Source organism: Rhinatrema bivittatum, chromosome 3, assembly GCF_901001135.1.
Source record: "Rhinatrema bivittatum chromosome 3, aRhiBiv1.1, whole genome shotgun sequence".
Classification (NCBI taxonomy): Eukaryota; Metazoa; Chordata; class Amphibia; order Gymnophiona; family Rhinatrematidae; genus Rhinatrema; species Rhinatrema bivittatum.
The window spans coordinates 412,868,182-412,896,079 of NC_042617.1; the positions used below are offsets into that span (position 1 = coordinate 412,868,182).

A 27,898-nucleotide genomic window follows, 5' to 3' on the forward strand; every position below is an offset into this window, starting at 1 on the left:
AATAAAACAAGGTAATGTGAACTTGGAAATAGAAATGTGCTGGAGACAGAGGAATAACGTTGTAAACTTAACAAGGCTATACTGGAAGTGCATTGGGTCGGAAATAAGGCACTCTAAATATATATATATATATATATATATATATATATATATAAAGAACTTATATACAATCATGAAACTGGCTAACAATGTGGGGCTGTGACAGTACTGGGGGGAGGATTAGCAGGAGGTGAGGGGAGACTTTCTAGGATCAAGGAATTAGGAGGGGGAAGGGGAAGGGGTAGGGAGAAGGAAGGGAAAGGGCTATGGGAAGGTTTGTTGGAACAGCCAGGGCTTGAGTTTTTCCTAAAGTTCACCAAGCAGGGTTCCTGTCTGAGATCTGGAGGCATGGTATTCCAGATGGCTGGCCCTGCTGTTGAGAAGGCTCGTTCTCTGGTGGATGTACGAGTGGTGGATTTGGTGGTGGGGGCATGCAGAGTTCCTTTATAAGCCTCTCTTATAGATCTTGTAGAAATGTGCAGTCTTAGCGGGATATGAAGGTCGAGTGAGTGCTGATTGTGTATGGTCTTGTGAATAATGGTGAGGGACTTATGTAGGATTCTGAAGCTTATGGGGAGCCAGTGTAGATTCCTGAGGATGGGTGTGATGTGATCTCCTCGATTGGTGTTTGTCAGAATTCTGGCGACAGCATTCTGGAGCATCTGAAGGGGTTTGGTGGTGGAGGCGGGGAGACCCAATAGGAGGGTGTTGCAGTAGTCTATCTTGGAAAATAGTGGCCTGGAGAATTGTCCTGAAGTCATGGAAATGGAGGAGTAGTTTAAGTCTTTTTAGAATTTGTAATTTGTAGAAACAGTCCTTGGTTATATTGTTGATGAATTTCTTTAAGTTCAGACGGTTATCTAGTATCACTCCGAGGTCTCTTACTTGGGTGACCATGGTGGTGGAAGGGGTCGGCAGTGAAAATTCAATGTGATCAGGGGAGATGAGGAGGAGTTCAATCTTGGCTGAGTTCAGGACTAGATTTAGGCTGGTGAGGAGGAGGTTAATAGAGTGGAAGCAGCTTTCCCAGAACTTGAGTGTTTTGGGTAGGGATTCTGTTATAGGGATCAGAATCTGCACGTTATCAGCGTACAGGAAATGCTTTAGTTTTAGGTTAGATAGCAGCTGGCAGAGAGGCAGCAGGTATATATTAAAGAGAGTGGGAGAAAGTGAAGAGCCTTGAGGTACTCCTAGGGATGATTTGATGCTGGAGGATTCTTTGTCATTTATTTTGACTTTATAGTGTCTATTGCTGAGGAATGACTCAAACCATCTGAGGACGGTTCCAGAAATGGGAGGAGAGGATGGAGGAGATATAAATGGGAGGAGAGATGGGGCGATATAATATAGATGTACCTGAAAGGTATAAAAAATGCATAAAAATCAAACCTTTTCTAATGGAAAGGAAGCCCTAGAACTAGAGATTAGGGGTGTGCATTCGTTTTGAACTTAAATGGAAAACGCAACTTATTTTTTTTTGACTTAAAAAAAAGATGAGGCGTAAACGATCGGATTTCCAACTTATTCAACATAGCTATGTTGAATACGTTGGAAATCGCGATTGTTGATCTAAATACAAATTTAAACCCCTCACCCTCCTTAATCCCCCCCCCCAAGACTTACCAAAGCTGGCCAAAAGTTCCGTGAGGGTCCGGGAGTGACGCGTGGGGAATCACGTGACGCCGCGTCACTCTGACGTGGCGCCGACGTCACGTGATTCCCCTCTGGTTCGCTCCCGGAACCCTCGTTGGGCTCAAAAGGCACTTTTGGCCAGCTTGGGGGGGTCAGGAGGCCCCCCGAGGGGAATCACGTGACGCCGCGTCACTCTGACGTGACGCCGACGTCACGTGCTCCTTGCAAAGGAGTTCAGGAATGGCGTCCTGACCCCGCTGGACCACCAGGGAGTTTTGGTAAGTCTTTGGGGGGGGGGATTAAGGCGGGTGAGGGGTTTAAATTTTTATTTGCACATATGGACATAGACTCAACTTATGGAATTCTCCATAAGTCCATATTGACCGCAAATGGGACCCCCATTCGACTTATGGACTTATGAACTTAAACTTTTGGTCTGCACATCCCTACTAGAGATCATGAAACTCCAAGGGAGTTCCCTCACTAACAATATCAGGAAATAATTTTTCACTATAAGAGTGGTGCATGCCTAGAATGCCCTTCCCAAAGAGGTGGAGAATGCAAGAACAGTAATGGAATTGAAAAGGCTGTGGGATAAACATAGAGGATCCCTAGTGGATAAAGGATGGAAATGAAGAACCTGGGTAACTTGTGGCAATTTTTGATTTAACACTTTCTACATGGAGTTTACCTGCATGTGGCAACAGTTACAACTCTAAACAGAAGGCATGGGGCAAGGAGTGCCGAGTACTGTACAACCCTAAACATCTGCTAGGCATTGCAGATGGACCATGTTGGTCTTTATTTGTGGTCATTTACAATGTTACTATCTCATTTACAATGCTAAAAGCAAGAATATATTTGCTAAAGCCTGGATTTTCAAAGGGCTATGGGCATAAATTTCGGGGTTTACGTGTGTGGCCAGGCTTTTCAAGTGACACGTGTGTTACGGTTTCGGATATGTGGATCCAAAGTAGCCAATCAGTCTTACCTTAGCAGACAGCAGATCACACAGGTCCGAGAGGCAGTCCAAGGTCAGGGCAGGCAGCAGGCAAACAGGTCCGAGAAGCAATCCAAAGTCAGGGCAGGCAGCAGGCAAACAGGTCCGAGAAGCAATCCAAAGTCAGGGCAGGAAGCAAGCAAATAGATCCGAGAAGCAATCCAAAGTTAGGGCAGGCAGCAGGCAAACAGGTCTGAGAAGCAATCCAAAGTCAGGCAGAGATGCCAAGAAACAAACCACCAGAGTTCTAGCACAAGCAAGCCTGTAGCCGAGGCAATGCTGTGTTGGACTTAGTTCTTAAATAGTCAAACTTCCCACGCAAACGCAGGGACTTCCGGGTAGAAATCCGACACGCAGAAGGGGGCGGAGCTTGCATGCGAGTAGCGTCAGCCCGTACTGCTGCCGGGAGATGCCGAACAGTAGCGATACCAGCCTTCTGTGCCGTGGATTGCCGCGAAATAACAGTACCTCCCCCGCAAAGGCCCTCTCTCTTACTTCTGGGGTGAGGTTTGAGAGGAAAATGCTTATGAAATTCCCAAATTAAACGAGGAGCTTGTATATTATGGGCCGGTTCCCAAGAATTCTCCTTCGGGCCATAGTTCTTCCATGAGATTAAATATTGTAGGGTCCCCCTTGATCTTCTGACATCCAGGATCTCCTTAACTTCATATTGGGAATCATCTGCCCTGACAGGTGGAGTCGTCTGTTTCCTCCTCCTTGAGGGCCAAGATAAAATTACTGGTTTCAATAAGGAAATTTGAAACAAATCATAAATACGTAAAGTAGGGGGAAGATGAAATTTAAAGGATACCTTACTGATCTGTTTTTCAAAAGGAAAGAGTCAAATAAAGCGAGGAGAAAATTTTAGAGAAGGAGTGCGTAATTTGAGATTCCGTGTACTTAACCATACTAAATCTTCAGGTTTGAGCAGGAGTCTCAGTCTCCTTCCCTTATCTGCCTGCTTTTCATTTTGAGGAAAGCTCGTTGCAGGAGGGCTTGAGTCCGTTCCCATAAAGTCATCATGGAACGAACAACTTGTTCTACGGCCGGGCAAGAAGAGGGGGTATTGAGAGGGAGTGGAATCCGCGGATGTCTCCCAAAAACCAGAAAGAAAGGCGATGAACCTGAAGCTTGGTTGACATGATTATTATGGCAAATCTCAGCCCAGGGCAATAAGGAAGCCCAATCATCCTGGCGTTGATTGACATAGCAATGTAAAAATGTTTTAAGAGTTTGATTCGTTCGTTCAGTTAACCCGTTGGACTGAGGATGATAAGCAGAGGAGAAATTTAATTCTGTTCTGAATTTTTTGCAGAGATTTCTCCAAAATCATGCTGTGAACTGGACTCCTCTATCTGAAATAATACTAGAAGGTAAACCATGGATTTGAAAGATGTGTTGTACAAATAATCGACCCAACTCTGGTGCAGAGGGTAATCCAGGCAGAGGAATGAAATGTGCCATTCTGGAAAATCTGTCATTCACGACCCAGATTACTGAATTACCTTCAGAAGGAGGGAGATCAGTGATAAAATCTGTTGCTATATGAGTCCATGGCTGTTTTGAAATCGGAAGAGGTTGCAACGGTCCCATAGGTCATTGTCTAGGTGTTTTCTGAACCGCACAAGTGGGGCAGGAGTCAACATATTTTTGGACATCAGATGCCCACTGCAGCCACCAATAGTGGCGGGAAACAAGATTCTTAGTTCCGAGTCTGCCAGGATGTCCAGTGAAGAGAGAATCATGGGCCCATCATAATACTTTTTGTCTTAAATGCTTAGGAACTACTGTTTTCCCCAGTGGAACAGTAAAGGTAGCCGCTACTATTATTTGAGCGGGATCGATAATATGCTGGGGTCTCAGGGTGTCATCAGGAAGGAAACTGCTAGATAAAGCATCAGCACGCACATTCTTCTCTAAAGGTCGAAAATGTAAATTAAAATTGAATCTACTGAAGAAAAGTTCCCAACGGGCTTGACGGGGATTTAAACGTTGGGCCTGAGACAAATAGGCAAGATTCTTATGATCAGTGTAAATATCAATGGTAAACTTATCCCCCTTCAAGAGATGTCGCCATTCTTCCAGTGCCATTTTAACTGCCAAGAGTTCACATTCCCCAATTGTATAATTTCTTTCCGCAGGAGAGAATCTTTTGGAAAAATACACACAAGTATCCAATCTCCCTGACTCGGAGGGTTGCAAGAGAATTGCCCCAACTCCTAGGGCTGAGGCATCCACCTCCAGAATGAATAGTTTGTCTGAGTCCAGTTGTTGTAAACATGGATTTTTAACGAATTCTTTCTTTAAAAGGTGGAAGACTTAGATGGCTTCCGGAGGCCAATTGCGGGTTGGAGCTCCCTTCTTCGTTACAGTGGTTAGTGGTGCTACTAGGGTAGAGTATCCAGCGATGAATGACGATAATTGGAGAATCCCAAAAATCGCTGCAAAACCTTGAGCCTCAATGTTTGAGGCCATTCTAATATAACTTTAAGTTTCTCTGGATCCATGCGAAGACCTTCTCGAGATACTATATATCCCAAAAAGGGTAGTTGATGTTGGTGAAAAAGACATTTCTCCAATTTTGCATACAGCCTGTTCTCCCGAAGTCTTTGGAGAACTTGTTTGACATGCCGTTGATGCTGAAGTTCTGTTTTGGAGAAGATTAATATATCGTCAAGATATACAGTAACATGGGAGTACAGAAGGTCTCATAAGATATCATTAATCATGGTCTGAAATACCGCCGGAGTATTACATAGTCCTAATGGCATAACTAAGTATTCATAGTGTCCATCTCGAGTGTTAAAGGCGGTTTTCCACTCATCTCCTTTGCACATTCTAATTAAATTGTAGGCCCCCCGAAGATCAAGTTTAGTAAAGATCTGTGCTCCTTTCAATCGATCAAAGAGTTCGGTGATAAGTGGAATTGGATATCGATTCTTCTTGGTGATGCCATTAAGTCCTCTATAATCAATACAGGGTTGTAATGATCCATCTTTCTTTTTAACAAAAAAAAATCCAGCCCCTACTGGAGAGGAAGAGGGTCTGATGAAACCATTAGCCAGGTTTTCCTGGATGCATTGCTTCATAGCTTCAGATTTGGGTTCCAACAGGGTGTAAACCCTGCCTCTAGGAGGAATCTTATTTGGAAGTAATTCTATGGCACAGACATAAGTGCGGTGAGGGGGGTAAAATTTCGGCCTGCTGTTTGCTGAAGACATCACTGAATTCAGCATATATTTGTGGCAATGTAGATGGGACAGCCAGCGGACATGAAACACAGTTTTGATGACAGTATTTGCTTCAACTGGCCAACTGTGAAATGTTACAATTGATTTGGGGTTGGTGAAGCCTTAACCAAGGTAACCCAAGGATGACTTGGTTCACGGAAGAGGGAAGTACATACAATTGGATAGTCTCTTGATGCAGAATTCTGGTGGTGAGTTGAATGAGTTTAGTAATTTAAAAAATTTTATTTGCCAGGGGTTGTCCAGAAATGGAAGATACAGTAAGAGGAAATGCCAATGATTCTGTAGGAATCTGGTATCGACGGACTAGATTTTCCTCAATGAAATTACCGGCCACCCCTGAGTCCAAGAAGGCTTGTAGATGAAAGGTATCATTGTAGAGAGATACTGAGACTGAAATTAAAATTTGTGGAGAGGACATGACATGACCCAGGGAGGCCTCTCCCACCAGTCCTAGGTCCGGGAGTTTCCCGACTTAATCGGACATTTATTGATGAAGTGTCCTGTACCAGCACAATAAAGATTGTGAGATTGTGAGATTGTTCAGTCTTCTATGCTGAAGTTCCTTGGGGGTTAAATGACAACGATCGATCTGCATAGGTTCCTCACTTGATGCCTGAGGTTCTGAAATTCTTGGAGGCATGAAAGTTCTCTGAAAAGAAGGTGCCAGTTAAATGGGTCATCTAGAAAGGTTCCGTTCCCGAGCCCTTTCTTGAAATCGTAGATCAATTCAGATTGCTAAGCAGATTAGCACCTCTAAAGATTCTGGAGTTTCAGGGCTGCCAGTTCATCTTAGCAGGCAGCAGATCACACAGATCCGAGAGGCAGTCCAAGATCAGGGCAGGCAGCAGGCAATCAGGACCGAGAAGCAATCCAAAGTCAGGACAGGGAGCAGGCAAACAGGTCCGAGAAGCAATCCAAAGTCAGAGCAGGCAGCAAGCAAACAGGTCCGAGAAGCAATCCAAAGTTAGGCAGAGATGCGAGAAAACAAACCATCAGAGCTCCAGCACAAGCAAGCCTGTAGCCGAGGCAATGCTGTGCTGGACTTAGTTCTTTAAATAGTCAAACTTCCCGCGCAAACGTGGGGACTACCGGGTAGAAGTATGACACGCAGAAGGGGGCGGAGCTTGCGTGCGAGTAGCATCAGCCCGTACTGCTGCCGGGAGACGCCGAACAGCAGCAATACCAGCCTTCTGCGCTGTGGATTGCCGCGAGGTAACAACGTGCATTTTACAACGGGCACGGCCAAGCACATAAACCCCGGTACACGCAGAAGTGCCAGCCGAGGGAGAAGGGGTGGGTCAGGGGCATGGTCTGGGTGAGGCAAGCCACGACAATGCCATTAGCCACTGTCCCGGGGAAGCACGCGCCGGTCTGCTTCTGCATCGATGGAGCAATAAGTAGGAAAATAAAAAATTGGGGGATAGTTAGGGTAGGTTTAGGGGGCAGGGAGGAGAGGAGAAGAGGGGAAGAGGGAAGAAGAATAGAGTTAGGGGTAGCAAAGTTCCCTCCCACTTCGCTCCTTAATTGGAGCGGACTGGGAAGAAACTGAGGGAGGCCCGATTGCGTCGCTGCATGTAGTTTGCTAAAATTCCCCCCACTGCGCACGGAGCTGGCCACCCACCCATACATGCACGTGCGGACATGAAAATCTGGTGCACATGTTCGCGCAGGACCTGTATTTTATAACATGTGCACACCGATACGCGCATGTTATAAAATTGGTGAATCCATGTTTGCGCACCGGGAACTACGTGCACATGGATGCACGCGCACGGGTCTTAAAATCGACCCCTAAATGTCTCAGATACAAGATGCAGCTTTAGTGACTTCTTTTGTTTTCCTTCTTTCAGGGGAGGGTCAATCATGTTACAGATTGAGACAGCTCTACAGTTCAAACTGGATAAATCATTTTAATGAAACACACCAAATCCTCAGGGAACAGAAGCAAAGTCAGTCTTGTGTGCATTTCAGACTTCAGGGTTTACTTTTGAATAACTGAGAACTTTTGTGCCTTTGCTAGCAACTTTCATGTGCAACTAGTGTGCAAATTGCAAATATTTATATTTGAGGCAGGGATATTTTGTTTCAACATGCTCCTTAATCAGTGGTTTAATTGTCCTGACTTTTTGATATTAAAATGTTCCTGATATTTCTTCATTTGTGCAGTTCATTACAACAACAGAATTTATAGCAATAAGTGTTTATTAATAGTTCTGATGATTTTTTAAATAAGGACATTCTAATATTTAATGGTCATCTATTTTTATGCCGCATATAGAAAAATATGGAGCAGGAAATTCCGAAGTTTATTGTTTCTGTCTAATGGATTTAAATGCCGGAGAAGTGAAGAATGGAAGTTTGTGATCTGAAATATATTTACTGTATGTGTAAATTAATAGGTGATCAGATGGGTCTTTATGCATCTAAATATTTTTTTGCCTAATTAGAGAACTATAAAGAAAACTTGAGTGTTCCTGATCTGCTAACTTCTCTTATAGGTCACATACAATTATCCACAAATATTCAGCTAAATGAACATACTGAATATTAATAGAATCAAACAATCTAACTGGGTCATGCATCAAGCCACATTAATTTTCTAACATACATCATATCGCTTGATATATGCGATATTTTATATGTCCCTGCCAGGATAACTCCCCTATTACAATGACCTTCTTTGCATGCAATTTATATGCATGAATAATGCAAATCCATGCAAAGAAGATTATTAGCAGGCAATTCGATGCAAATATTTTATTGTGGCCAACTGAGAAGGTGGTCAGTCATGATAAAATAACACCTCACTAGGAAGCGATAGATGAGTGGCGGGAGGCCCGGGACCCTAACACAGGTCCCAATGCTCCTGCTGCACATTTAACGTGGTGGGGAAAAAAAAAGTGGCTAAATGGGGGAGGTTGAGTAGGGCTCAAGTAAGGTACATTTGGTTTAAGTCATGCAGAAACGTAGTTACAAATGGGCTACCATTAATGATGTAGGTTATTTGGGAATAGAAAATGCATGTAAATAGACAGATAGATAGCAAAGGAATAATAAACACCAGATGTGAGAAAGATGTTAATGAATAATTGGGTAGAAATGGCTCAGAAGTACTGTAGGTGAATCTTGTGCGACTAGTGGTCAGAAAGGCGAAATATGCTTTTTTTCATGCTTACTTTTCGATTGTAATTGTTATACATTCTGTTTAGTCATTTAGGCCTATTTCATCAAGCCATTATGTTTTCCCACAGAAGGGGGTCCCACTATTGTGTGTGGGGGGGGGGAGGTTGTTGACTGCGATAGTGGAGCCCCTCCCCAAAAACACATTGTGGATCAATGTCGCATTTTTATGTCACAGCCAAACACTGCAACACAAAAGAAGGCAGCAAGTGGCCCTTTAATGTGATGGCGGCCCCAACCTCGTGGGACTACCATTGTCTTAAAGTGATGTTGGCCCCGAAAAAATAAACCGTGGCCAAATGGAAAGGTTGAGTGAGGGTCAGTGCTGACCCCAATTTCAACCTGGGTCCACCAGTCGAGCTGGCACCAACTCCCCCAAAATAGAAAAAAAAGTTTTAAATATTCATGTGGTGGTGTTGGCCCTCCCGATCTCTAAGCCCCCTCCCCACACACCCCCAGGCCCTCAATAGTACAAACTCCCCTCACCCCACTTCCCAGCCCTCAATGTATCAAGACCCCATCCCCAACCTTGTCCCACCAATAGCACAATAACTCCTCATCCTGCCATATTACCCCCTGACACATCAACCACCCTCACCCTGGCCCCAGCACCCACAATAGCCACATGGCTGGGGCAAAGTCTGGTTGTCACCATTTTGGAAAATGGCACCAACTGGGATGGGTGCGAGGGTGCGCCATCCATGATGTAGGATTCTGGATAAGGTAAGGTGGCTCTGGATAGGACTAGGGTGGGGTCTTAAGCAATTAGGGGAAGGGGGCTTGTGCTATCGGGGGGTTGAGTGGAAAGGGGAGGGGTGTCTTGATGCTTTAGGGCTGGAGGTGGGGAGGGGGTCTCGATGTATCTGAGGAGCCAGGAATGGGGGGAGGAGATCTTGTGCTTTCCAAGAGTAGGGGAAGGGGATCTTAATTATCAGGGGGGCCAGGGCACCCGGAGTGGGGGAGGGGGTTGAGCTCTTGGGGGGCCAGGGATAGGGAATGGGGTCTTGATGTGTTAGAGGGGGAGGGGGATTTTGAGATATTGGGGGGCCAAGGGCAGGAGGAGGAGGCTTGAACATAGGTGGGGGGCTGCTATACCACACTCTTAATTAAAACTTATTTTTTATTTTGGGGGAGTCGAGGCCACCTCGACTGGTGGCGCTAGGTTGAAATGGGGGTCAGCACTGACCCTCACTCAACCTCTCCGTTTGGCCAGGGTTTATTTTTTCAGGGCCAAGAACCCCTTAAGACAATGGAGGTCCTGCAAGGTTAGGGTTGCCACCACATTAAAGGGCCGCTTGCTGCCTTCTTTTGTGTTGCGGTGTTTGGCCACCACATAAAAATTGCATCATTGAGCCACAATGTGTTTTTGGGGTGAGCCCCACTATCGCAGTCAACAACCCCATAAGAACATACGAAAATGCCATACTGGGTCAGACCAAGGATCCATCAAGCCCAGCATCCTGTTTCCAACAGTGGCCAATCCAGGCCATAAGAACCTGGCAAGTACCCAAAAACTAAGGGGTAGATTTTCAAAGGGTTATGCGCGTAACCCCGAAAACCTGACTCTGCGCGCGCTGAGCCTATTTTGCATAGGGTTGGCGGTGCGCGCAAGCCCTGGGACGCGCGTATGTCCCGGGGCTTTGAAAAAGGGGTGGGGTCGTGGGTGGGGTCGTGGGCATGGTGCCGATCCAAGGGCGATCTGGGGGCAGGACCAAAGCCTCTGGCACAGCGGCTGTGCTGGGGGATGGCGCGCCGGCAGCTGGCCGGCGCACACAAGATACACCTGACAGAGGAAGGCGTAAAAAGTTAAACAAGGTAGGGGGGATTTAGGTAGGGCTGGGGGGTGGGTTAGATAGGGGAAGTGAGGGGAAGGTGGGGGGAGTGGAAGAAAAGTTCCCGCCGAGGGAGCAGCCTTGGAGGGAACGGGGAAAAGCCATCGGGCCTCCCCTAGGGCTCGGCGTGCGCAAGGTGCACAACTGTGCACCCCCTTGCACGTGCCGACCCCGGATTTTATAACATGCGCGCAGCAGCACGCGCTTGTTATAAAATCGGGTGTACATTTGTGCTCGCCAGGTAGCGCGCACAAATGTACCCCGCGCATACTTCTCTTAAAATCTACCCCTAAGTGTATTCCATGTTATTGTTGCTAGTAATAGCAGTGGCTGTTTTCAAAATCAACTTAATTAATAGCAGGAAATGGACTTCTCCAAGAATTATCCAATCCTATTTTAAACACAGCTACACTAACTGTACTAATCACATCCTTTGGCAACAAATTCTAGAGTTTAATTGTGCGTTGAGTGAAAAACACTTTCTCCGATTAGTTTTAAATGTGCCACATGCTAACTTCATGGAGTGAACCCCTAGTTTTTATATTAAACGAAAGAGTAAATAACCGATTCACATTTACCTGTTCTAGACCTCTCATTATTTTAAACACCTCTAACATATCCCCCCTCAGCCGTCTCTTCTCCAAGCTGAAAAGTCCTAACCTCTTTAGTCTTTCCTCATAGGGAAGCTGTTCCATCCCCTTTATCATTTTGTTCGCCCTTCTCTGTACCTTCTCCATCACAACTATATCTTTTTTGAGATGCAGTGACCAAAATTGTACACAGTATTGAAGGCGCGGTCTCACCATGGAGCGATACAGAGGCATTATGACATTTTCCGTTTTATTCACCATTCCCTTTCTAATAATTCCCAACATTTTGTTTGCTTTTTTGACTGCTGCTGTTATGGCCGCCGGCAACGGTCTGCAGCCGGGAACAAATACTCACCTGCGACACAGGTTGGACTCGGGGGCTCCTGCAGGAGCAGGGAGCCTCCTTCGGCATTCCTCTCGCGGCCTTGGCCGCTGCCCGGGCCGGCCGCAGAGCCCAGCAGGGCTGCAATGACTCCTCCCACTTCCTGGCTGCATAGGGCTGCGCATGAAGCTGAAGAATAGATTTAAAGGGGCCACGACAGGAAATGTCGTGGCTCCCTGAAGACTCCTCCCTTCTTCCAGGTATTTAAGGCAAGGTCTGCTCCTCAGACCTTGCCTTGGTATTGAGGCTCAGTTCCTGGTTTCCTGTTTGGTGTTCTGGATCCGCTTCTTGCCCCGCTTCTGCTCTTCTCCCCTTTGGACTGATTCTTTGGCTCCTGACCCTTGAATGGTGGTAGTGATTTTCTGGCTTTGACGTGAACTGGCTCTGGGCCCTTCTCCTTCTTGTTCCTGGATTGGCTTCGGACCATTCTCCCGTCTGCTCCTGGACCGGCTCTCGACCTCTCTCTGGACTTCAACCTTTGGACTGGACTGGGACTATTCTTCAAGTATACTCCCTGACTTCTCACGACCTGCTGGAGGTGCCAGCCATCTGGAAACCAGGACCTGCAGGAGGCGCCTGCATCCAGACCATCTTCATTCTTCAGGGAGTCTCCTAAGTCCCAGTGGCTGTGCCCCTACGGGCTCCTCCTGGGGGGGTTCACGAGCTTCCAGGGTGAAGTCTTCAGCTCTACCTCTCCAACAGGCCTTGCCGTCCGACGGTAGAGACCGACAAGGGTTAACTCCCTTCTCAGCAGTGCTGACTCTACCTCGGAACAGGGGTCCACTCTCCAATTCATAACAGCTGCAGCACACTGAACCGATGATTTCAGTGTGTTATCCACTATGATGCCTAGATCTCTTTCTTGGGTGGTGCCATTTCGATGCCCAATTTTCCAGTTTCACAAGGTCTTCCTACAATTTATCACAATTTGCTTGTAATTTAACTACTCTGAACAATTTTGTAACATCTGCAAATTTGATTACCTCACTCGTCGTATTTCTTTCCAGATTATTTATAAATATATTGAAAAGTACGGGTCCCAATACAGATCCCTGAGGCACTCCACTGCCCACTCCCTTCCACTGAGAAAATTGTCCATTTAATCCTACTCTCTCTTTTCCTATCTTTTAGCCAGTTTGTAATCCATGAAAGGACATCGCCACCTATCCCATGACTTTTTACTTTTCCTAGAAGCCTCTCAAGAGGAATTTTGTCAAACGCCTTCTGAAAATCCAAATACACTACCTCTACCGGTTCACCTTTATCTACATGTTTATTAACTCCTTCAAAAAAGTGAAGCAGATTTATGAGGCAAGACTTGCCTTGGGTAAAGCCATGCTGACTTTGTTCCATTAAACCATGTCAACTATTTTTCCTGGCTCTGAAGTCAGGCTAACTGGTCTGTAGTTTCCCAGATCACCCCTGGAGCCCTTTTCAAATATTGGGGTTGCAGTCTTCAGGTACAATGGATGATTTTAATGATAGGGTACAAATATTTACTAATAGGTCTGAAATTTCATTTTTTAGTTCCTTCAGAATCCTGGGGTGTATACCATCCTGTCCAGGTGATCTACTACTCTTCAGTTTGTCGATCAGGCCTAACACATCTTCTAGGTTCACCGTGATTTGGTTCAGTCCATCTTAATCATTACCCATGAAAACATTTAATCTTTCCGCAATGGCCTTATCTTCTCTAAGTTCCCCTTTAACCCCTCGATCATCTAATGGTCCAAATGAATCCCTCACAGGCTTTCTGCTTTGGATATATTTTAAAAGGTTTTTATTGTGAGTTTTTGCCTCTATGGCCAACTTCCTTTCAAATTCTCTCTTAGCCTGTCTTATCAATGTCTTATATTTAACTTGCCAATGCTTATGCATTATCCTATTTTCTTCTTTTGGATCCTTCTTCCAATTTTTGAATGAAGATCTTTTGGCTAAAATAGCTTCTTTCACCTCCCCTTTTAATTGTGCCGGTAATCATTTTGCCTTCCTTCCACCTTTCTTAATGAGTGGAATACATCGAGACTGTGCTTCTAGGATGGTATTTTTTTTAACAATGACACACCTCTTGCACACTTTTTACCTTTGTAGCTGCTCCTTTCAGTTTTTTTCTATTTTTCTCAATTTATCAAAATTTCCCTTTTGAAAGTTTAGCACGAAGACGTGGATTTGCTTACTGTCCCCCTTCCAGTCATTAATTCAAATTTGATCATATTATGATCACTATTGCCAAGCGGCCCCACCACCATTACCTCTCTCACCAAATCCTGTGCTCTACTGAGAATCATATCTAAAATTTCTCCCTCTCTCGTCGGTTCCTGAACCAATTGCTCCTTAAAATTGTCATTTATTCCACCCAGGAACTTTATCTCTCTTGCATGTCCCGATGATACATTTACCCAGTCAATATTGGAGTAATTGAAATTTCCCATTATTACCGCACTACCAATTTGGTTAGCTTCCCTAATTTCTCTTAACATTTCACTGTCCATCTCACCATCTTGAGCAGGTGGACAGTAGTATACTCCTATCACTATAGTCTTCCCCAACACCAAAGGATATCTACCCATAAAGATTCAATTGTGCATTTAGTTTCATGCAGGATGTTTATCCTGTTGGACTTTGTGCCATCCCAGACATAAAGCACTACACCGCCTCCTGGGTGTTCCTCTCTGTCATTGCGATATAATTTGTACCCCGGTATAGCACTGTCCCATTGGTTATTCTCCTTCCACCATATCTCTGAGATGCCAATTAAGTCTTTGTCATCATTCACTGCTATACATTCTAATTCTCCCATCTTACTTTTTAGACTTCTGGCATTAGCATACAAACATTTCAAAGTTTGTTTTTTGTTTGTATTTTTATTCTGCTTTTTAATTGATAGGGATAAGTTAGAATTTTTTAACTCAGGTGAGTTTTTAGTTACAGGCACTTTGACTACTTTTCTTATTATTGGAACCTCAATGTTGGGATGCCCTAATTCTAATGCATCATTAGTATCCTTTGAAGATACCTCCCTCAAAACCATGTGCTGCTGAGCGACTGTCAGTTTTCCCCTTTGTTCTAGTTTAAAAGCTGCTCTATCTCCTTTTTAAAGGTTAGCGCCAGCAGTCTGGTTCCACCCTGGTTAAGGTGGATCCCATCCCTTCGGAAGAGACTCCCCCTTCCCAAAAATGTTCCCCAGTTCCTTACAAAACTGAATCCCTCTTCCTTGCATGATCGTCTCATCCACGCATTGAGCTCTGGCTGTCTCTAGGGACCTGTGCGTGGAACAGGGAGCATTTCAGAGAATGCTACCCTGGAGGTTCTGGATTTAAGCTTTCCACCTAACAGTCTAACTTCAGTTAGTCAGCCAGAGAGACTCACTGCTCTCTTCAATTTCAAATGTTGGTACCTAATCAAACCAAATCACACTACCTTAACACCTTTCCAAGGTGAGTAACTGAACTGAACTGAACTTTTCAACCTTTTTACTTAGGTGTACACTGCTCCTAGCTTGTTTCTAGTGTATGACTAGCTTCTGGCTACCTTTTATTTATTTATTTATTTTTAAATACAAACACTCTTACTTCTGCTTATTATCTGCCATACAAACTATTAATAATAAACACTCTAACTACTGCTTATTAGCTGCCTTACTGACTGACTATTTAAAAATACAAACGGTCTAACTTCTGTTTAATCGCTGACTATTAAAAGCACAAACACATAAACACAATAAATAATATTCCCAAATAGTTAACTTCGCCCTAATACTTTTAAAAAAGAAAAATTCCCAAGGAAATACTTACTGATTTCTTTCAGCCACCAGCAAGGTGATCCTTTCCTCTCAGTGTTCCTTGCAATAGTGGGACCCCCTCCTGTGAGAAAGCATAGTGGCTTGATGAAAAAGGCCTACATGACTAAAGAGAATGTATAACAATTGCAATTGAAAAGTAAGCATGAAAAAAAAATATTTTGCCTTTCTGACCACTAGCCGCACAAGATTCACCTATAGTACTTCTGGGTCATTTCTTCCCAACTATTCATTAACATTTTTCTCACATCTGGTGTTTATTATTTCTTTGCTATCTATCTTTCTATTTGCAAGCATTTTCTATACCCAGATAACCTACTTTGTTATTGGTGTCCCATTTGTAACTGTTTATGCATGACTTAAGCCAAATGTACCTTACTTGCAATTTATTCAGTAACTGTATGTCATACCTGTATGTGCTTTCTTATGTGCTCAATGTTCTTCTTAAATTTTATGCAATCTGTCTTGTGCCTCCCTTTAAGAAAAGGAACAATATAAAATGCGTATAAATGAAAATAAATAAATATTCTCCTATTTTTGTGTAGGTCGCAGTATCAATGTTAAATCAGCTGGCCTTATTGGAAGACATGGTCCACAATCAAAGCAGCCATTCATGGTTGCCTTCTTCAAAGCAAGTGAAGTCCTTCTTCGCTCTGTCCGTGCGGTTAGTGCCAAAAGAAAAAATCCTAACCGTAATAAATCTGGTGGTCACCAAGATTCCTCTCGAATGCCTAGTATTGCAGGTAAGATAATATGTCAAAATATCATCTAGCATTAGGTTTATAAATTAGATGCTTATAATTTTATGATTAGTATAGAATTCAGAATTAAGTTAGTTGGTACGGTGATCACCCATTGTGGATAAATTACTAAAAGACAGAGGCAAAAAATAACCTGGAAGCCTCCCTACTAAAATTTGTATCTATTGGGCAACTAACAATAAACAGAAATGCAAAATATTCCTTAAGTAGAAAAATCTATACACATAGAGCCTGATCTATAGAAGTTTTGACCTATTTATCTGCCATCATTTACTATGTTACTATGTTATTATTTTCTGCCTATGGAGAAAAAGTTTATAAAATCAGGCATGCTTAGAAAGTATTTTGAATACAGAACATAGAAATGTTCACATTATTTGTTTTGCTCTTTTGCTTGATCATTTCTGGTAATGTACATGTCATGCGTACAATATTTAGCAGCCATAAAATAAAAAAAAAATGCCAATGCAGCATTGGCATTTTCATGCTGAATATAACTTATTTGTAAAGTGAGGTAGCAGCAACAGCTTTAAATCAAAGAAACCTTCTAGCAGTGGTATGCATCATGTTTAGTACTACCCTTATCGGAAATATCTGTAGAATACAAATCAGTGGAGCTCATTTATTAGGATTTTGGATTAATATTGCTCTACTGCAAACGTTGCAAAGGGTATGATCAATTAAATGATCCCATTTTTCAGTGGGGGAAGCACAGGAACATTTCTTGCACTGGAGCAAAGCGGGTGCGAACAAATGAATACGCATGTGTTCCAGAGGATTAATTTTGCAAAATTTCTGAGACTTACAAATGGATGAATGACTTTGTCTCAAAAAAAATATTTGAACCAACTTGAAGATATTTAACTTTGTCCTAAGAAGATTTATCCCTTCTCTATTATGTAAGTTGGCTCCATAGACATTCGATATATACTTTCAATACCCCTCCCCCCATCCCATAGTCTATTGTACAAAAACAACGGTACTGTTAGTCGGCTATCTTCAGACTGAATAAATGTACTCTTGAGTCAGGTAGGAATAAATTAATTGCTGCTGTCTTTTATCCTTGCACCTGTATTTAAGTCAATTATATTGTGGAAGAAGGCCATATTGTGGTGTATGTTTTGTTGTAAATTACTCCAAGCACTAGTAGATGGATTACATAAATACATGAAAACTTGTATTATATCTCTCCAAGGTTCACACACTTAAGACTAGTGTTTACTTTTAACTTCACCAGATATCCTCTTTCTCCTCTGCTGCTTAATGTGTTCTCTCTATTTGTTTTTCCTTTTTCTCTTTTCCCTAGTCCTTTCATCTGTCCTTTATATTCCGTTTCCTAGCAATGTTACCCCGCTGTGTTCTCACTTCATCACTCACACCACTTTTTTCAGTCTTCCTTGTGCCTTTCCTGACTTGTCAGCACAATTTGGGTCCCCCTCCACGTTCTTCATTCACAATTGCTCCCCACACACAGACTTCCATCATTTGCTTCCCATTCACCCCTCTCCTATTTTCATCTACCGACAAATGACCCCCTACAAGTACTTTGCATTACGCTTTTCCTCAGAACTCTCACTAATTTATTCACACTTGATCTCTATTCCAAAAGCCCTGTACTTTCCTTCCTCATTCTACCTTTCATTTTGACCTCTGTTTACTCACTTATTCATCCTTCTTTTTCTCTCCTTTCTGTATGTAGCCCTTTTTTGGAGGATTTTACTGTTGCTGAGAGTACACAAAAGAATTTGTTTCTGGGGCTGTCTCATTTAGCATTTCCTCCCTCTCAGCTTGTCCCAAGGGGTGGCTCCTTTCTGTGGGGGGAAGGCTAACAGTAGTATAAGCGAGCAAGGTGCTCAACCCAGACCTTGACACACACCGCCCTCCCTAGCCAGTCAGGTTTTCAGGATATCCCTAATGAATATGCAAGAGAAATATTTGCATACATAGAAGGCAGTGCATTCGAAATAAACCTCGTGTATATTCATTAGGGATATCCTAAAAATCAAGCTGGTTGGGGGGGGGGGGGGGGGCAAGGACTGGTTATAAGCTAATCTTCTTGGCCCAGGCAGTGGTGTGATCTCCCATCCTGTGTGTGTATGAATAGTTTGCTTCCTTTGGTGATGCTGCAGTGCAGAGATCAGATAGGACACAGTGTTGGGTGTTCAAAATAAATGTATTGATGATTCTTCAAAAAGAAATCAGTGTCCAATTACAACAATAATGTCCTCTTTACGTCTGTGATTTTACTGGGGTAGTTACATGAGCGGGCTCTGCTTCCTATCTTCTGTATAAGTATTCTCAGGCAAAAAAAAAACAAGGGGACAACCTTATGTCGTGGAAGGATTTTATTGTTGAATTTTATTTTCTAGAGCCCGACTCCAGGCTCTAGATAATAATTGTTTTGGCCATTTGACTTGAGGAATAGAAAATTTTTGGAGTTAGTCATATTTTCCACTTGGGACATAGACAACTGAATACCTAGACTAACACACTTCGTTCTTCGAAGCAGTGTGAGTCGTCTATAAGACAGAATTTTTGATTGCTACTTTCTTACTACATGAAAGATTGCTTATGTAGTTATGTAACCATCTGAGGCAACTTGAGCCCCTGATGCAGCCTTAATTGGCGAAACTCGGCCGGAGTCGGGCTCTAGATAATAAAATTCAACAATAAAATCCTTCCACAACATAAGGTTGTCCCCTTGTTGTTTTTTGCCTTGGCTACATGGGACCGCCTTCCGATTTGTTTCATAAGTATTCTCAGGACCAGATCCCGGGCAGTACCTTATCTCTCAGGGAATGAGCTGATAAGAAAATTCAAGTTGGCAGGGTAATCCCTATTAGTGTATAGGATCCCCTAAATTACAAAATTGTACCTGAGATGCACACGAGCCCAGTCCTTTCCCAGCCTGAGTCCTATGTCCCAAAAGTGAAGATCCCATTGTGGGATGCCAAATGTCCTGCCTCCTCTGCTCCTTGAATTCTTTCTGGTGTGATCTCTCAGGAGCAAAAGTCTATTCTGGGAAAAATAGGCTAATATAGCCCACTTGCATCCACGAGGAGGGGTGGTACTAAACCTCCTCACGATCCCAAAAAGGGGGCATAAACATTTTCAAAGTCTGAAATGCTTCTACTGAGGTGAGGAGTCATTGCTGCTCCTCCTCTTCAGGGGAAGGGGTAGACAGATCTTCTCACACCTGGCTGCTAGATATGAGTCCTGTCCCTCACCAAAGCAGAGCCAAAGTCTCACCCAGATAACCTCAGGAAAAACTGCTGCAAATATAACCAAAGTCTCTTTATCCTGAACTAGAGGCAGACCCAAACAGGCAAGGGGTGCACTACAGGAATCTCCTTAACCAGCTCCTAAACCCGGCTCCTTACTTTCCAGAAGCCAACTCAAAATGACCACACTCTCTAAGTCACTAGCTCCCCACCCCCAAGTGAACTAAGTATCTACCATTCACAGCCAGCCTCAAGGGGAGGTACTGTTAGGTAATGGTTTCTCCCTCTAAGCTGAAAATAACTAGGGCAAGGATCTAGGGCCATCTAATGGAGACCAGTAGGTCTCTACATGTTCTACCATATTTACCTTGATACATTTGCCCATTTTACATTACAACACAATCACCTACATTTTGGGGGTAATTTTTTAACAGCCTGCATAACAAAGCTGGCAAAAAAAACAACACATAAACTGCATGAGTTTTCAAAGTGAGCTTATATGCATATGTTCACTTTGAAAATTATCCCACCAAAATTACCCGCTAAAAGGTATCCCACCCCAACTCCTCCTCTGGTAATGCCTCCACTTAGTGGGGTTAAACTTACGGATATACAGGACATAGGCATTTAAGCATGTCCACATATCGCTCATGCAATTTTATATTGTCATTTTCATAGATAAAGCACTATTTAATCCATGGCAATGCCTTTGAAAATTATCCTCTGTAAAGGACGAATTTTCAAAATGATATACATGTAAAAATTAGCACATTTATTTAATTTATTTATTTATTTAAGTTTTTTATATACCAACATTCAAGACGATAGTCCCATCATGCTGGTTCACAAGAAACAGGAGTGCAAATTACAATAAACTCAACAACTTGAAACAATAGTGCAGAAAAAGCAGTTACATGTAACAAGGAAATATAGAACTTGGAGTAAGAAGGAAAATGCAGATCAGATAATTACATATAATAACATTGTAAGAGGTGGCTACTAATGGTATTGCTAGCGAAGTGTGTTGATTGATGGGAGTTAAGTAATGTTGGAGTTAGGAAAGGCCTGCGTGAATAGCCAGGTCTTGAGTCTTTTCTTGAAGATAGAGATGCTGGGTTCCATTCTAAGATCTGCGGGAATGGTGTTCCATAAGGTAGGACCGGCTGTGGAGAAGGCTCGATCTCTTAGCGTAATGTGTCTGGTAGTTTTGGCTGGGGGTACTTGAAGTGATCCTTTGTAAGCATCTCTTGTCGGTCTTGTTGAGTTGTGTAATCGGAGGGGGATGTGAAGATTAATTGGGGCTAGTTGATGGATGTTTTTGAATATGGTGAAAATGGCCTTGTAGATTATTCTGAAGTGGATGGGCAGCCAGTGGAGGCCCATCAGGATAGGGGTTATGTGTTCTCTTCTCCTGGTGTTAGTGAGTATACGGGCGGAGGCATTTTGGACCATTTGTAGTGGTTTGGTGTGTGATGAGGGGAGACCAAGCAGGATGGTGTTACAATAGTCCAGCTTTGCGAAGATGATTGATTGTAGAATCGTTCTAAAGTCATGTGTGTGGAACAGAGGTCTTATTCTTTTCAGCACTTGGAGTTTATAAAAGCAGTCTCTGGTGGTTTTGTTAATGTTTGCTTTCAGGTTCAGGTGATTGTCAATTAGAACTCCTAGGTCTCTCACTTGTGTGGTATTTGGTATGGCTGGATGAGTGGGTGTGAAGGAGCTGTTTTCTGGTGTGATGAGAAGAAGTTCCGTTTTTGATGAATTTAGTATCAGGTTGAGGCTTGTGAGAAGCTGTTTGATGTTTTGGAGGCATGTTTCCCAGTGTGACAGTGTTTTCGCGAGAGACTCCTTAATGGGGATCAGGACCTGAATATCATCAGCGTAGAGGAAATGTTTGAGATTGAGGTCAGTGAGAAGTTGACATAAGGGTAACAGATAAATGTTAAACAAGGTAGGAGACAAGGATGAGCCCTGAGGGACTCCTACTGAAGCGGGGTAAAGTGAGGATTCTTTATTATGAATCTTAACCTTGTATCCTCTGTTGCTGAGGAAGGTTCTGAACCACGAGAGGGCAGTGCCTGAGATACCTATGGCTGTTAGTTGGTTGATGAGAAGGGAATGATTGACCGTGTCAAATGCTGAGGAAAGGTCGAGTAGGATCAACAGGAAGGCTTGTCCTTTGTCTAGGCTTAGGATGATGTGGTCAGTCATGGAGATGAGGAGGGCTTCTGTGCTTAAGGTTTTGCAGAATCCGTATTGTGATGGGAATAGGAGGTTATTGTCTTCAATGTAGTTTGAGAGTCGTGAGTTTACCAATTTTTCCATAATCTTGGCTATGAAGGGGAGGTTAGCTATCGGTCGAAAGTTGTTAGGATCGTTGGAGTCAAGATTTGGTTTTTTGAGAAGGGGTTTGAGTGAGGCTAGTTTGAGGTTGTCAGGGTAGAGCCCTTGTGTGAGGGAGCAATTTATGATGTCTGCCAGGATTTTTGAGATAGAATCTGGAATTGATAGTAATAGTTTAGATGGGATGTGATCTGAAGGGTGAGAGGAGGGTTTCATTTTCCTTAGAATTCCTTGGATCTCAATGGATGAAGTTGTATCAAGTTCTTCTAACCGAGTGTTGTTGATTGCGGGTTGAGGAATGGTTAATGGTACAGTGGGGTTAGTGGGGAGCTTAGATAGAAGACTGTTGATTTTGTTGCTGAAGAATAGTGCTAATTATTCTGCTTTCGATTGAGCTTGGTCATGTGCAATCTCTGACTGGTTTAGTTGTGTGAGGTTGGCTACATAGCTAAAGAGGGCTTTGGCATCGAATACAAGGTCGTGTATCTTAGAGGCGTAGTAGTCCCTCTTGGATCTTAAGGTGCTTGCTTTGTATTGATGAAGAGATGATTTGTAGATTGAAAGGGTGTTGGTTCCTGGGTTTTTGCGCCATTTAGCTTCATTTTGTCTTAGTTGGAGTTTGAGCTTTCTTAGTTCTGAGGAGAACCAAGGCTGTCTTTTGGAGGAATTATGGTGTGGTTTTTTTGTTATTAGAGGGCATAGCTTGTTAGCTATATTTTCGGTGATAGTATTCCATGATCGAAGCGCTGAGTTTGGATCAGTAAGGTCCAGTTGGTGGAGTTGTGGTGATAAGTGATTATTGAGGTCTTCTGGGGAGCAAGTTTTCCTATATGTGAAAGAGGGCGAAGGAATGCAAGCCGGGCTCGTGTGCTTTATAGAGAATGAAGTTGTTATGAGGTAGTGATCTGACCACGGGACCTTTGTGCAATTGGGGAGAGATACGGGCTTGATTGCAGCGTTAACGAAGATAAGGTCTAACGTGTGGCCGGCTTTGTGGGTGGGTTTGTTAACTAATTGAGTGAAGCCTAGCGCGGAGAAGGCTGTGAGTAGGGTTTCACAGTTGGGTGATGGTATAGGGTTATCAACGTGCATGTTAAAATCGCCTAGAATGATAGATGGCGAGTCTAAGTTGATAAGGGAAGTGGTTAATTCAATAAGAGGTGAGGCATCTGATTCCAGGAGTCCTGGGGGAGCATATACGAGAAGGATTTGGAGCATGTCTGAGGTGAAAAAGCCGAATTCAAGTTTTGAATTGGAATTGGATTGGTGCAGATTGAATCTGAGGTCCTTTTTGGTTGCTAAAAGAATACCACCTCCCTTTTTTTTATGACGAGGAAGCGAGAAGAAGTCGTAAGCCTCTGTAGGTAATTGATTGATTATTGCTGTGTCTGATGGTTTTAACCACGTTTCAGTGATTGCACATATCTCCGGTTTCACGTCAATGAGGTAGTCGTTTAGAATTACAGACTTTTTCGTTAGAGATTGAGCATTGAAAAGGCTTAAAGAAAAAAGGGTGAGGCCTAGAAGTTGAGTCGTGGGAGTGATTATAATTGAAGAGAGGGATTTGAGGTTGTGATGTTGAGCATGTCGAAAAGAAATTCTTTTAGGTGGAGTATTATGTTGGAGAATTGGAATTGTGAAAAATGGGGCCATTTGTAGGAACTATGTTGCGAGATTAGAGAGATTGTGAATGTATGCTAGAAGCTTGCATGTGAGGCTTGATGAATGCTAGAAGCTTGCCGGTGGGTCTTGAAGAAAGCTAGAAGCTTGCAGGTGAGGCTGGATGAATGCTGGAAAACTGCTGGTGGGAAAGGGGGGATGGATCGAGATCCAGGTGCGTAAGTAGAGAGGAAACTGTTTGCAGTAGCAATGTTTGAATGTGAGGCAGTTTGAATGAGAGGCGGTAGAGCAGTAGCAATGGAATGCCAGAGAAGAGAGGCCAATGTGAAGGGCTCATGAACCCAAGGGTGACGTGGCTTCCTTTTAAATGCTATTGTAGGTGTTGTTATAGTGGATGCTGGATTCGTTTGAGTGGAGTAGTAGAGTGGATTTGTTGAGTTTTGAGTGGATGCTGTGTGGATGCTGGAGTCCTGACGGGGTAGAAAGTCTTGTTGAAGTTGTTTGTTGGAGAGAGTTGCTTGTTGGAGAATCTTGGTGGACGCTGAAGAGACAGGAATGGATGAGGTTGGTTGCGTGGTGACTTTATTCCAGACAGCTGACTCAGTTAGCTCGGTACATTTGCTAGCAGCTACATTTATTGTAGATTTAGATTCTTCCGCGGGTATGGCTCGGGGCCTCCTCGGGGCTGCAACGAAGGGGCGAAACAAAGGGGCCTGCCCCTTTGTCGCGCTCCTTTGGCACGCGGCGCTGGGCTCAATACAGATTTAAAGCCCCTCAGGGCTGGCTCCTATTGGAGGAGCTGGATTGGAGGGCGGGGCTCCCGTTTTTGGCGCGGCGTGGTTTTTCTTTCACTTACAGGGTAAGAAGCTTTACTTTTGCCGCGTTATCATCACCGGGGCCTCCCGGGTGGGGAGAGTGTGGCCCTGACCTTCCCTCGGTGGGGCTCGGCGCCGATTGCGCAGGCCTTCCCCGATCGCCGCTGAGCTGAAGGGCTGAAGAGGAGATGGCGCCGAGCTCAATACAGATTTAAAGCCCCTCAGGTTGGTTGCGTGGTGACTTTATTCCAGACAGCTGACTCAGTTAGCTCGGTACATTTGCTAGCAGCTACATTTATTGTAGATTTAGATTCTTCCGCGGGTATGGCTCGGGGCCTCCTCGGGGCTGCAACGAAGGGGCGAAACAAAGGGGCCTGCCCCTTTGTCGCGCTCCTTTGGCACGCGGCGCTGGGCTCAATACAGATTTAAAGCCCCTCAGGGCTGGCTCCTATTGGAGGAGCTGGATTGGAGGGCGGGGCTCCCGTTTTTGGCGCGGCGTGGTTTTTCTTTCACTTACAGGGTAAGAAGCTTTACTTTTGCCGCGTTATCATCACCGGGGCCTCCCGGGTGGGGAGAGTGTGGCCCTGACCTTCCCTCGGTGGGGCTCGGCGCCGATTGCGCAGGCCTTCCCCGATCGCCGCTGAGCTGAAGGGCTGAAGAGGAGATGGCGCCGAGCTCAATACAGATTTAAAGCCCCTCAGGGCTGGCTCCTATTGGAGGAGCTGGATCGGAGGGCGGGGCTCCCGTTTTCGGCGCGGCACGGTTTTTCTTTCACTTACAGGGTAAGAAGCTTTACTTTTGCCGCGTTATCGTCGCCGGGGCGACGATAACGCAGCAAAAGAAGATAACACATGCATGTAAGAAGCCTCTACTAGTGAATTCCATACTTTCTAAAAGTCCAAAATATGTGCGAGTTTTCACTTTCACATGCACATATATGTGTTTAAAAAAGGGATGGTCTAGGGCCATTCCCAAGCAGGGTCATTAGCTATGCGTTTAAGCTGCTATTTTAAAAGACACTTGTCTGCACATATTTTCCAACTTACTTGCGTATTTTTACACCTGCTAATTATCTAGCGTTAGCAACATTAAACATGTTAATTGTGCAATACTGGCTAGGTGGGAGGTCTGGATGAACTAGGGGAATTCAAGCTATAGAACCAGGAGGGTCTCGATGAGCTGCAGAAAAACTGGACAAACTGGAGGACTAATTGGAAAAATGATAATTTCATCAATGCACGCATCTTATAAAACCAACTTACCCATGTAAATCAGAACTTACTGTGCATGGGTAAGTGCTACCTTACTTTAAGTTTAGAATATATGCACATATATCTTTAAAATAAGTGGGCAAACTACATACATTCAATGCATTAATATACATGGTTTCAATGGATTGCATGTATTTGCACATAAGCGTACATACATAATCATGTGTTGCGGGATAGAGATATGCATATTTTATAAACATGTGTATATCATATGTACAGACTATAAAATTCTATAATATTTTTTATATTTATGCAATTTCAAATATATACATCAAGATAATCTTGAAAAAGAAAATCACAAGCTGATACCAAAGATAAAACTAAGATATACAAAATATACAAATTCAGCTAGAGATTAGTCCATAATTAGAGAAGATACAAGGTTTCAATCTTAATGAAAAACAAAATTAATAAAATAGAAGGAAATAGCAAACAAGCAGCTACCCCCCCCCCCCCCCCAGGGTTTATCTCAAAAGAAAACATATAATTCCACCTTAATGAGGGCATTGGATGCAGCAGAAGGAGATTGAGGAGGGACAATCTTATTAGGCAAAAAAAAGAGTTGATTAGGTTCAAAAAATACATACATAGAATTACTATATTTAACACAGCATTTGCAAGGAAATTTAAGGAAAAACTGATCCTCCAATTGTAGCATCTGAGGTCTCAATAGGAGAAATGGCTTCCTTTTATTTTGTGTTGATCTTGCCACATCTGGGAACACCATAGTCCTAAATTGCAGAACAGTGCCACCACTGTGTCTGAAATACTTTCTAAGGAGCCAGTCTTTATCAGTATCCAAAACCAAAGAAACCAACAAAGTGGAAAGCTTTGTCGATGCTGAATTAGAGGTTTCCCATAGGGAGTAACATCCAAGAAATTATCCAATATTGATGAGAGTTCCTGAGATATTCTTCTCTCAGCTTCTTTAATGGATGGAAGTAAATAATATATTCTGGAAATAGTTGAAAAGCATTTTCAGGAATTTACAAAATCTCCAACATGTACCATTTAAACATGTCCTATGTTAAGTGATAGGGGCACAAGGGAAATTCACAAAGTGTAAATTATTATGCCTTAGAGAGTTCTCCAGATTTTCAACTTTATTAGAGAGCATTACATTGTCTTTGACTATGCTTTCTTGTAAAGGCTTAATTTGAGATAAACTTGTTCTAACCTCGGATAATTGTGAAGCCATGTCTTCCTTAGAATTTTCCAACATGCCTATATGGGATTCCAAGGATGAATATTAGTTTGCAAAGCCCCAACTTGAGCTGTGATCATTTTTCCCAATCCCCCTATGGCCTCCGAAGAGTAAAGGTTATGGGCCTCATAAGAGAAAAGAACTCTTGCGAAGGAATATTACTGACTACAGAAACAGGAAGGATAGTACCTCTGCCAACCTCTTCCTGCTATGCTGTCAAGGCCCCATGAAGATGAACATCAGCCAATTTGCTGGAACTTGTGGCAGTTCTGCTGCTCTCTGCATTCCCCACTCCCAGGGGAGTCACAGCAACATCATCCAGAAATGACTCTCCTTGCCACGTCGAGAGAAGCCTAGTCGCTGCTGGATCAGCTGGAGGTGTTCTCATTGCCGGACTCAAAGATACCAATGAACCAAGGGAGAATGGAGGCAAACCTTCCTCTCTGGAACCCCTCAACATCGACAGCGCTGAACCCTGGACACATGAGCACCCATTGGACCATGCGCAATTGAGGCAAGTGTGACCACCGGGATAGCCACAAAATTGTTCTTCCTCTTGCAGCCCAAAAGGTACTCATCAACCACAATTTTAAAAGAAACCGCTCTTTGCCTCTAAGCTCCCTGCCGCCACCATCTTGGATCACCCTGAGAAAATAGTATAGTAAATCTAGCATGCACACATTCACATGTATATCCCACCACGCGCAGTTGTTTGAAAGTTATCCTCTCCAGAATATTTTTCAAAAGCTGTTCACCGATGTAAAGGAGTAATTTGTAAAGAGTGCAAAGTATGCAGATAGTTTTTACTCTCAGCCTTTATACTTTATACCGGAGGAGCAGTAAGTAGTGAAATAAAAAAACGTGGGGTAGCTGGGTAGGGGTTAGGGGTTGGGGTGGAGCGGGGAAAGGGAAGGAAGGTTAAGCAGGCAGGTAGGGAACTGGAAAAAAGACCGATTGC

At 43.6% G+C, this 27,898-nt stretch overlaps 1 protein-coding gene across 2 annotated transcripts in view; it reads left to right on the plus strand.

Annotated features, from left to right (window-relative positions):
* BMP5 (bone morphogenetic protein 5) overlaps positions 1-27,898 on the plus strand; it is a 255,498-nt gene that overhangs the window by 179,338 nt on the left and 48,262 nt on the right. Inside the window, exons 4-5 of one of the 2 annotated variants that reach the window (XM_029595694.1) lie at positions 16,251-16,448; positions 17,168-17,324. In XM_029595694.1, the coding sequence (XP_029451554.1) occupies positions 16,251-16,448; positions 17,168-17,223 (254 nt within the window). In that variant the 3' untranslated portion in view covers positions 17,224-17,324. Of the gene's footprint in view, positions 1-16,250; positions 16,449-17,167; positions 17,325-27,898 lie in introns of those variants that run through there. The other variant, XM_029595693.1, reaches the window with a different exon arrangement.